Below are 12,167 nucleotides of genomic sequence, written 5' to 3' on the forward strand. Positions count from 1 at the left end.
TGGTGGAGACTTTAAGGTAAACTGTGCTAAAGGATTAGATGCCGGGGGACGATTGGGCAGCAGTCAAGAGTCAGACTCTGGTGTTGCAGGCGTGGTTGGTGTTGTTGGCGTAGTTGGGCTGATAGCTGCGTTTTGATAGCTCGTACCGTAGCAGCTGTTGGGAGACAGAGAGTTGGGGTCCAGGGGTTTGTTCTCTCCAGGAGTCAGGAAAGCTCTTTTTGCTGGCCCTGACGATGGGACCTCGCCGGGCTTGGCTCCGAGGATAAATTTGGCCTCGTCCTGCTCCTCCAGGTTAGACATGTCCTTCATCATGGTTTTACGGTACGAGACGGACAACTTGTTGGAGCCGTCTGACATCAGGTTGAAGTGACGGGCAATAAAGACGACAGGAAGAGGAAGCATGGCCACTGTGATGAGAGAAAAGCACATGGCCAGGGCCCAAGGAGGGTAGCTCTGGAAACGCTCCTGAGCCTGCAGACACAGACAATGTTCATGAGGAACTTATAACAAACAAACAAAAAGTAACCAACACCTATAAATGACAAATAGGTCAAATTATTAACATGACAATTTTATTTATTCATCTCTAGTTATTGCCACCACCGGGGCCTGAATATGGATTATACAAAAATTATACAAAAAACAGGAAGATATAAAAATATGATTCATTAATCCACTATTATATAAAGTCATACATATAAGAATGCATCCTGTATGTTAATGCAGTAATTAATCATGATGATGTGCTGATTCTTTATATAGCACTAAATTATTTTGAGATGTATGTTTGTATACACACACACACACACGCAAACCCCAACCAAGACACACATGCACGGACTGACCAACTCTTGGACCCAGGCGTTGTATCCAGGGGGGATGATGGCCATTTCTATGACAGTGGCCGAGATGAGAACGATGAGACAGAAAGGAGAGACGTACTTCCACAGGTAGAAATAGATCATGTGTGGTCTAAAACCTAACATGTCCTCCAGATCCTGCATGAACCTGATAAAGATGAGCCAGAATAATATAGTATTACAGTGATGCTCATGCCTTTATAAAAATTACTGCCATACGTCAGTTAGTCTACTTTCAAACAGACAGACAGGCAGCTAACACAGAGGTACCTTTTAGTGCCATAAATCCAAGCGACAGAGAGATTTTCCAGGATGACCACAACAGTGAGAGGCAGACCAGCAGAATAGTCATCAAACATGGTGACAAAGTAATTCCCTGAGCGCTGAACAAACAACAGGCCACAAAGGAATGCAAAAATGCAACAACACACTGGAAGAAAAGAAAAATGAGGTAAAAGATTAAGAGCTGTTTTGCTTTCAGTGCACTCAGAACACAAAGCCTAATGCAGCCCAATCCCAAATGTGCCTTAATCTTTTTCAAGTGCTGAGTAATAAGTTACAGCTATTTAAAACATTTTGCATCCTGGTGGAGCAATTAGGTGAGGTTTACCAGTGAAAAGCTCCTTCTGGACTTTATAGGTGTCGAGGACGGGTGTAGTAATACCGGTCATGGTGCCGATCATGCTGCCTAGGCCGAGGTTGATCAGCATGAAGAAGAACATGACTGACCAGAACGGAGATGCTGGGAAATGGGTCATAGCTTCTGTGAAGGCGATGAAAGCCAGGCCTGTGCCCTGGACTGCCTGCAGAGAGACAGTTCGAGGAGTCAGGAGTGGAGGCAAAACGTAACAAGTCAAAGACAGAACTAGAAATAAATTTGCGTCTGTGGAAATCTGCTCACCTTGTTGAGCTCGTCCTCCAGGAGACAAGGCTCCAGGCCCAGCTGGGAGAAGCTGCCCTCTTTGACTGCCTTGATGACCCCGTACAGCTCAGTGTAGTCTGATGTGCTGATATTAGCGAAGTTCACATGTGGAGGGATGAGATCATGACTCAGAACGTTTGTGTTGAGGTATCCCACAATCTTCTCTGCATTCCTGCAGTGATAAAAAAAAAGGAAAGGATTAATAAGAGCTACTGCAGCTTAGTACAAGCTGGCCTATTCTGCAAACGAATGAGTTCTGCCGTTCTGTAAACTCAGCTTCAGCTCTGTGCTTGGGTCATTGGTCATTTCACCACTTTACTGTGGAAACGTCTTGATAACTGTTGGATCGATTTTTGTCTCTTGGAGGATGAGGTCTTTTAACATGGGTGGCATCTTAACTCTCTTCTAATCAAATGTTGGATTTCTCCAATACTTTGTTTTATGAACAAATAACAAGGAGAAGTCCCCGCAGGCCTCTGTGCTCTGTGTTTAGTGCTAAATTTCCAAACACCAGCAATGCTTATATGACAGAATGTGATAATGAGGGAAGGGAAAATGAACATGTGCAAATGTTAGCATTTAGCATGGATTGGGACTGGCCTAAATCTGGGTGAAATATAATCACAACACGTGTTGAACTCACTCTTCGACACACTTTTCATTCATGACGTTGGCCTTGAAGCCTAGCACGGCGAAAACCACCAGTGTGGCCAGAATGGAGGTGAAGAAGTTGATGAAGGAGACGAGCACAGCGTCGAAATGGCAGTTGTTGTCTATTTTATTGTAACTGGAGAAAGCTATGACTCCTCCAAAGCCCAGACCCAAGGCGAAGAAGACCTGGGTGGCTGCCTCCCTCCACACCTGAGGCTCCAACATCTTCTCCAACTACAAGAAAAAAGGTACTAATCTACGTATATGTATATAGTCATAAGTATATTACAACAAAAATGAAAGCCACCTGACCTTGGGAGTGAACATGTGAGCAATACCATCCACAGATCCCTTCAGCATTAACCCCCTGACCAGGAAACAGAAGAGCACCACGTAGGGGAAAAGTGAGCTGAAGTACATCACCTGTGAATCAGGGGAGGAAAATTAGTTACGAGAAAGAAAACCAGCAGCCTACTACATGTTTTTATGTCATCAAATCATCCCTTCACTACCTTTCCAGAGGAGGCGATCCCTTTAATGACAGCGAGACAGACAATGATCCACGCCACAAACAGAGACAGCGTCATTTTGACGTTGAGGCCACCGCTCTCTGCGATGGTGCTGGTCGTGTTCAGAGTCTGCCGGTACCAGAAGTAGGTGGTGGCTGAGCTTTTGCCGCACTCCGGCTCCACAACTGTATGTTTTGCAGACAGATACAGATGGAGGGTTTAGTTTGGGCGAAAATTAGTACGAAGGAAGGGAGGTGGGTGTTAAGATGCTGCTGTGCTTGGATGGGATGTGCCTGTGGGGAAGACAGTGAGGGCAAAAGGACAAATATAACAAGATGGAGAACGTTTGCTCAGGGTCAACATCTCAATTCGCGGCTGGTTTACACCTCCTCAGATGTAAGTGAGCTAAACAAGGTCATCTGTGCGCTTGGTATGCACAGCATTAACCTTCAATTCACTCCAGCTGAGACGTTTTTCAGCGTGTATGTTCTCTTGTTACCTTGGGGAAGGATATATACTGTATGTGGCTCAGGTTAGACTCAGCAGTGATACTGGCTGTGTGTAATATTGCACATTTATATACACGGACACACAAACGTGCATAGATGTTTACAGATGTGAAACAATATAAAACCTCTGAATTCAATGCTCCCATTACTTCATTCAGCATTTCTTAATTATGGTCTGCTTCCATGGTGACGCTTTGGGCACACTGGATCATGGACCTATAAGAGCAAGAAAATTTCTGAATTCTGCTGCTGTCCTTCAACATCAGTGTCCTTCAGACTGGGCTGAATCTCTTCTCTCCAACTCTACCAGCAGCATAATCAGCCTTGCTGAGTCATACACATGCTGAGTTTCTTGGCTGCCCCGGGGTTATAATATTATCAGCACTAATCGAATGAACTCCTCAGGGTTTTCATCTGGATTATGCCTGTGAAGTTGTTACTGAGAATTGCAAGTAAGTTAAAGCAGTTGGTTTGATCCATTTTGGTGCCTCATTATGAGGTTGATGAGCTTAATGCAACAGAAACCATGAGAAAAATACACATGATGACTATGACTGACTACATGGATATTATTTTACTGTGGACAATAATCCTTCATTTTCAGGCCAAGAGCCAAAATACAAGGCAGGTTTGGCCTTGTTTTAAATCAGCCTGTGTTTTTGAAAGGTGATATACAAACAAACTCTCTTAGTGCTTCATATCACTGACTTGCAAGGGTCCCGTTCCTTCTGATCGGGCAGTCGCTCCACGGCAAAGGAAACTGGAAGGACTGGAAGAAGTAGAAGATGCTCCAACCAATGATCACATTATAGTAGAGGCCCACAAAGCCACACACCTGTATGGTTGGATAGATAGATACATAGATAGATAGACAGACAGACAGACATATGATGAGTAACTTTATTATACAGAATTTCAATCAGTACTGAATGGAAGAAGTATGCTAATCAGTCAGCATGCTGTGTGCATGTCCCAGGTTGCTGTCAGTCTTCTGAGCAGTCTTGCCAGCCAGGACATTCAGGAGCTAAATAAGGTTGAGGAAAGCATGAATAATTAAAATGCTCCCTTTTCAACAGTGATCCTCCTTGAGATATTTATAGCTACTTCTGTGCCAGCCGCACAACTTCGGAGAAAGGCTCACTCTTAAACAAGTCGATACCTCCCATATGCCCACGAGAGATATAACAGAGCACATAGTTCAGAGATCCAAAAACATACATATCTATCTAGATAGATAGACAGCTAGATGACCTTGAACTGATATTCATTCAGCAATTGTCCATTTCTTTAATTACATGAATTACTGCTTCTCTTACCATCAAACTTGACATCCCTATCCCACCCAATCGAGGACATACGTAGTTCCACACACCGATGCTTCCACGTCGGATCTTCTGACCCACTGCCAGCTCCAGGAAGAACAGTGGGATCCCGATGATGAGGAGGAGGATGAAGTAGGGAACCAGATAGGCACCTGAAAAACATGGAGGCTTTTAGCTGAACTCAAACAGTACATTATTGAGGTGTTAAATGGAAAATGTGTCACCACACCACACAGAGGGAAATAATATGATAATAATATGAAAAAAGAATAATGGTATCTGTCCTTTATCGCAATGTCTTTTGTTGTTGTCGTTGTTGGGTGAGATGAATTGAAAGACAAAGTTCAGCAGAGGGGCAATGTCGTGCATTGAAATAGCAAAGAATAGGAGAAACACCACAAACATCCTCACAGAGTTGAATCAGAAGAATGAAAATGATGAATGAAAATCGCAGGGTTGAACTGTAATTTGTATGTAGCCGAATATATAATGTAATAATAATAATAATAGTCTAAACATTAAACTAAACGTGTGTCACTGCAGTTTAATCCAGAAAGACATAATCAGGATGCAGCTTTTATTTTTTATTTTTTTTACACAAAAGTGTATCACCATCTAGGATATTAAGACGTATAGCAGATCAACATGGACCACTGTTAATGCATCAAAAGTAGGAATGACATTCAGTGGCACACATGTCTCATTCAGGTTAGGGCGATTGGGCTGAGAGAGAAAAGGCAAAATGGAGGAGCCCACTTCATCACTGGTTATTTAAACCAGTGCCGGTTATACACACATCACTCAGTTATGGGCATTCGGATGTGACAATAGGGGGAAAAATGATAAAGGATGTTATGGAAGAGTTATGGAAGAGTGGAATGGAGGAGCAGAAGGTCTGCACAGTGATAACTCCCAAACAACACAGATCTTTAATGTGTCTGTAATTGGCTGCCAGACAGCAAATTACACAGTGACAAATGGCCACTTGCCAGGCTACATGACCTGACTGGTCTGGGAGTGAGTTCACTGTCGGTAAATCCTCCCTATAGGCAATAAACCCTCCGTATATGCAGTGAATCAGACACTGGAAACACTTGGAGCAGTGACTGCCGTGTGCCTGTCAATCCATGATGACAAGGTGTTTTTCATCAATAGCGAACACAGATTTACGCTGTACATGCCTCAGATTACGTACATGTTTACTAAAATAATACCTCATCATCTATCGAGTATCAGTTGAGCCTGGCCTGCTCCACTGGCAGCAGTAATCAATGATACAACTATAATTAGACAGAGCAATTTTCTACACAATACAGCTGCTCTCTAGACTGTTCTGTACTGAGGGAAAGTGCAGATTGTGTGCAGTTTGTAATGGATGAGTAGTTTGTGATGGTCAATACTTTTCAATCTTACAATATAGCAAAGTAAGCTCTTTGAATAGTTTTAGTGATGAAAAGACACCAATGGCATTATCATTCTATCCCAGAATAAGTGGATCAACTGAACAATAGCTGTTAGTACCCAAGTAAAAGTTTCAAGTCAAAAGAAATCTGATTAATGTCCTCAATTGATGTGACTGAGCCAACATCCATATCTGAGGCTTATACGTTTTTAAATAAACACGTTTGTGTTTAAAAGAAGTAAGCTGACCACATCTCTGTGAGATACCTGCTCTGACAACAGTTCAGTTGCATTGTGGGTGACAGAAATGCCAGGAATAACGAAAAGAAAAAAGATGAAATTGAATAGAATTAATGCCTGATAGACGAACAGATAGGTAGAACTATGAGTGGTTACTATTTCACTTAGGTAATGTAGAGTCCACTGTTTCACTACATCATAAATATTATTTAAGTACAAATAGAGTTGAGCACTACTATAACCATTATTGGAGCTGTAAATGAAATCATTTCGGGATCTGACTGTAACTCAGCTTGTACTGTGCTTTTCCCCAAACTCACCTCCTCCATTCTTTTGGCACAGGTAAGGGAATCGCCACACATTGCCCAGGCCCACAGAAAAGCCCACCTGGGCCAGGATGTACTGGAGCTTGCTGTTCCATGCGGGGCGTCCATCATTTTCGGGCACCTCTATCTGTGGAACTTTTTTCCCAGCAGCCCCTCTGACGTTCAGGGAACTGTTCTTGTAGTCGAGTGGCTCCTCGTGTGCGAGCAGGTCAGCCACCGACTCTGTGACGTGCTCATGGCTCTGCTCGCGCTGCGTCACCTTGCTGTTTTTAGGCATGAGTGAGGCTGAGGGTCAGGAGGGGGGTGGGGGTGGAGAGTGAAAGACAGAGCGAGAAAGAGACTGGCAGGAAAAGGACGAAATGATACAGGCAAAGAGAGGAGAAAAGTTGGAGAGATGTAGTATATGAGGGAGACGCTGAAGAGTGACAGCTAGATTTAGAAAGGTCAAGCACAAAGTTGTATTTCAATGACGTCATCCAAATGAACATTGTCATAATGTTCCATTGTTAGTCAGAAATCCCATAAATACACTTTAAAGAGAAGAAATGTAAGAAATGTCTCCTTGACAAGGCTTGTTTGATGTACAGTCATTTTAAGCGTCCTTTTCCTGGCTGATCTTTAAATAAACGTTCACACAATTGCCAGCACAATTATTTCTCTGCTTTGTGCTTGTTTATACAATGGACTATAACACATGGTTGTATTGCAACAGAACCATAATGAATGTCAACAAAAAGACAGGCAATCGTTTGTCACCTGTGTGTTATTTCTCACAAGTTATTCCTCTCTCACGTAGTGCTTTTGGTAAAAAAAAAAAAAAAAAATCCCAATCCTGCAAATTGTTCTATTTAATTTCCCTGTTCTGTAAAGCTTAACTTCAGTGGAGCTTTTTTATTTATTTTTTTATCCCCACTTTAAATCCAATAATCCCGTCAAGCCTTGCAGCAACATCCGTCCTCACCCCTCATTCTCAGAGTGGATGGTTCAATCCAAACCTAATGGCGGGAGTGAACGTGATGCTTTGGATGAAGTGCTGTCATGTGTTCTCCTGATCCACAAGCCTCTATGCAGGCTCATTACTTATTGAGTGAATGGTTTTCCTTTAATAATAATTTAAAAAAATAGCCCATGCGCTGAAACGCAACATTGGCCAAAGGCTGTAGGTTCTTTGGAGTCGGATTTCCATGAAGAACTGAAATATTCTATCTGTTCTGGAGCTAAATGAAGATGCTGCAGCTTCAGTGTGACGTGTGCATCACTGCTGGTGATGCACACGAGCTCTCACCGTCACAACACTCGCTGTTTACGTCAGCCTAAAGCAAACTCACTTACTATCAGGGCACCGTAAACTCACATGCAAACCAACTCAGCAACAAAAAAGATATAAAATCATTTGTGTCCATGATGTGCTTTTGCTTTCCCCATTTATTCATTTTTCATCCCTCAACAGATTTCTTCTGCCCTGCATGACAAGATGAGCCTCTGATGCAATAATCCATCCACGTATGTTCACAAGTCTTCATAATCCCGTGTGCATTAACTGTAAAACCCCCACGTCTGCTTTTCTGTGTTGTCATTCAGTCCCAGCATACAAGACACATAATATCAATCAGAGGCTGCATCATCCAGCCAAGGATGAGACATGAAAACGCATCAACTCACTCAACGAATAATGCTGCTGAATAAAAGGAAGCACAACTCCACGCATTTCAGATGGCCGAGCTGATGCTATGAGCCAGATGTGTGGAGCAATTTTATGCAAATGCATGTTTCCCTGTGTCTGGAAAAAGGCTTCATGTGGCAATGTCATCTTTCTCCTCAGCTGACAGCAGCTTTGCCCTTGGAAACAGATCTATGTATAATTTGTGTAAACATCTGCCTGCCCTTTGTATGACACAAACGACTCGTGGTTTTTGTGTCCATTCTGAAAAAAGATCACATCAACACCAGAGGCTGCAATGTGGAGTTTTTTTGCTGGATTTAACTAAGACTATAACTGTAGTATCAGCCAGGAAATCCACGTTGTTATGAACACGGATGTCTAAAATTTGTTCAACCAACAATGTATATTCAACATTTCACAAGAAAGCCAGCATTAACTGCACATATATTTAAAAAAAAAATGAAAAAGAGAAAGTCATATTTCTCACTGGGAACATTGATAAGTGTACAAGTTCAGCCCTTTCAGTTTCAGACACATCACAAAAGCCCGAATATTGCGGTAAAAGTTATCCTTTAATGCAAATGAAGACTAGAGGCATCACAAACCAGGTGGAAGCCAGAGAGAAATATGTAGATTAGTTCATTTCTATGGGTTTCATTTTTAAAGAGATAATGATGAACCTCCCAAACTGCTTCCAGCACAACCAGGGAGTCAGAAGGAAAAATAGCCAGGACCATCTTAAGTAATTGACTGACTTGACTTCTTTATCGATCATTTACTGATCTCTTGATTACTAACCTGCCTTCATGGTCTTAGACAGTGTTCGTGATCAATCAGCTGTTTCACAATGTTCATCACAAAGTGTTAAAAGTCTGAGGAGTCACTTGTGCTTATATGTATGGTAAAAAAAAGAAAAAGAAAAAGAAAAGAAATGCAGATTAGACATGGACTGGAGAGCTTGTTATCACTGAAGGGTGCAGCTGAAAAGAGCAGCTGCAGGTTGTGGAAAGCTCTTGGATGATCAGTAACTGGCTGCGACCACATCTGGTGCTGATGCTGGTAGTTTCAGTCTAAGTCATGTTCATCTGTGGCCTTACTGCTCAATGCCAGTGATGCTGTGTCAGTATGAGACTATTTCACAGCCTCTGTGTAAACTGAAGCACATTTTACACGATTGCAGAAGACTGATTCTGTGTTACAGACATGACACGGAGCACTTTCAACTGCTTGTAAAACTGCACGTAAACTTTTGCAGAAATACACTTCTAAAGAGAGAAATGACACGGAGAATCAGAACATGGGAAAAATAAAAATACAAAGCTTTCTCACCTCGAATCTGCAGCAGCGATCCACAACGTCCAGGGTTCACTGTGAAGGCAGGCAGCAGAAGAGGTGGGCTTCATGCACAGATCCGGCGGTGTGAGCTGGCATGTCTCCCAGGACGGAGCATCACATGCTGCTGTGCCTGCTGTCCACAGGCGGAGATCACTTCCCTCCTGCACGGTCCTGTCACAGCCCCGTTATTCCAGACCGGATGTTGGAAGAAAGACGGGCGGTAGATTGAGAGAGAGAGAGAGAGAGAGAGAGAGAGTGTGAGCGGATTTGTCAAGGTTATTCACTCCACCTGAGGAAGTGACCGTCCGACGCAGCTTTCGTCATCGCATCTTTTTTTCAATCGCTAAAAAAACGTAGGACATGAGTCCCTGTCCCATGTGGACAGGAGGAGAGCACACACCGGTACTTGGTTGGCCTGATCGTTTTTCAGGTTTTACTAACATCACAGAATAATGAGACAGTGGATGGTGGAAAACGTGGTTTTCATTATGAGATCCGAGGAAAGTTTAAGTGTTCTTGTCTAAGTGTGCCCCGTAAAGAGGAGATTTCAACATATCATGGCTAACTTAATAACAAATAAATAACCATGATTGTTAGCCCTCTGAGCTGACACCACTGTTGTATCCTCTGATGAATCACTGACAAAAATAAATCCGATTGCATTAGGCTATAGTTAAATGCAAAAGTAAATGTAGCTAAATAACCAATGTTAACATGTATTTACGAGCCCAGAATAAAAGCTGCCATGTCGGTATCACTTTTATTCATATAGACAAGTGCTAACTAATGTTAGCATGCTAACCGGCCGGCCCATCTCATCACTTTCTATTCCAGCCAGTGTATAATATCCAGTCCAACATGAAGAAGTGCTCAGATACTCTGATCTCTGATATAACTTTTTTTTTTTTTTTTTTTTAAAGTAAAATTTCAGCAACCAGTTAAAAGTTTCAGTGGACATGTGGTTCATGCCATTTAACAGATCAACAGATCACAGAGCTGTTTTTACCTGCACAGTGAATAGGTATTAATAAATGAATATTATTCCATTCAACATGAGCAATATTTTATAATCAATGAATAACCCATGTTCACTATTAAGTTCATACTTGAACTAGAGGTGAACTGCAGTTGAATACACATACTTGTCCTCATTGGAGGATTTCATTTAGGCCTAAAGTCTGGATATGGGCTATGATACAATAATCTTGGCCAAACAGCCTGTAAATCCTTTACAGGGTGGGTTCATGTCTACATTGAGATATCGGACATGTAACATGTCTGCAGCGCACACAGTCACTCCAGAGACCATTTATCATGCACCGCCTGCCTGGGTTTTCTTTAGTAGCACTGAGATACAGGGGGAAGTTATTATCGAGGTGCCATTTTTCATCCTGACCTAATGGATTTGTGTGTCACCTGTTCCCACCGCTTGCTCCTAAGTTGTCTTAATCAGACGTATTTCTCCCGCAGCTATCTATTTGTCAAATACTTAGAAATATATGTGTTTGGTCTCAGTGATTTAAAGTAGCTTTAAACTCCCTGGGAGAACAAAATCCTGTTAAAAAGCATTTATACCGTTTGAACTGACTGCCACAAAGCATTGCCTTTAAGAGACATTTAAATCACAGTTAATGTTTCATATCCCCTGTGTTTGAGCTAAATCGTTGCAGGACGCTGCTCGGACTGCTTTAGGTGAATGTTAAACCAGAGCTCAGGGAGGGTTGAATCTGTTTCTCATGGTACTCGCTCTGTTACGATTTTGATCCACCTTCTTGAAGCTGATGACTGCGAGCAGTTGCCACAGCAACCCCAGGATCATATGACAGACTTTGTGTAATCTCTGCACTCCCCTTTCTGTATCCCTCACACTGTAATGGGATTTATTGAGAAACAAGAATAGAAATATATACTTTTCTCACATCATCATGTACATGTGAGCTGCTTGGACAACTGTGCTTCTTGGTTGCCTTGAAAGCTTTCTGTCCCTCCTCAACTCTAAATTTTCCCTCTTGTTGTTCAGTATATCAAATTTAATCATCTTGTGTTTCATCAAGCCACTTAGGCCTCCTCACAGACGCCCCTCTCCCCCAAATCTGATAAAACGCTTGAGAAAATACTCATTTAAAGACAAATTAGCGCAATCATGATTTATATGCAGTGAGCAAGTGAAGGTAGAGAATACTAAAGTGCCCTTGACCATCCCCAAATGCTGCATGGCATCAGCTGACAATAGTGTGACACTCAGCAAAACATTCAGACAGTTTTTCAGGGTTTCATTAAACCCATATCAGCAGCCTTGCAGCCTGTGGGACTGTGGGCACAGCAGAGCTGCTGCCCTTCCTAGTTAGCAAGTGACCAAATTTTCCCATCTGAGATTTGGAAAGCTGCAGTTTTGCCCTGCCTTAATTTACCACATGCTGTCTCACTTA

General features: G+C 42.4%; 1 protein-coding gene across 1 annotated transcript; it reads right to left on the reverse strand.

The window, feature by feature from the left end:
• Positions 1 to 63: 63 nt before the first annotated feature.
• Positions 64 to 7,017, reverse strand: LOC115043574 (sodium-dependent neutral amino acid transporter SLC6A17-like). The gene is made up of 11 exons (XM_029502162.1): positions 6,735 to 7,017; positions 4,768 to 4,925; positions 4,160 to 4,286; positions 2,946 to 3,127; positions 2,746 to 2,856; positions 2,426 to 2,667; positions 1,762 to 1,954; positions 1,471 to 1,663; positions 1,131 to 1,290; positions 846 to 1,008; positions 64 to 471 (listed from the first exon to the last, which is right to left on the reverse strand). The coding sequence occupies exons 1-11, from the start codon at positions 7,015 to 7,017 to the stop codon at positions 64 to 66; spliced, it is 2,220 nt and encodes a 739-aa protein (XP_029358022.1).
• Positions 7,018 to 12,167: the final 5,150 nt, after the last annotated feature.

This window comes from Echeneis naucrates, chromosome 5 (genome assembly GCF_900963305.1).
Source record: "Echeneis naucrates chromosome 5, fEcheNa1.1, whole genome shotgun sequence".
NCBI lineage: Eukaryota > Metazoa > Chordata > Actinopteri > Carangiformes > Echeneidae > Echeneis > Echeneis naucrates.

Coding starts and splice junctions, on each gene's coding strand:
- LOC115043574 (XM_029502162.1), bottom strand. CDS start 7,017: ATGCCTAAAAACAGCAAGGTGACGCAGCGCGAGCAGAGCCATGAGCAC. Junction 4,926..6,734: donor GTGCCAAAAGAATGGAGGAG/GTGAGTTTGGGG, acceptor CATGTTTTTCAG/GTGCCTATCTGGTTCCCTAC. Junction 472..845: donor ACGCCTGGGTCCAAGAGTTG/GTCAGTCCGTGC, acceptor CTGTGTCTGCAG/GCTCAGGAGCGTTTCCAGAG.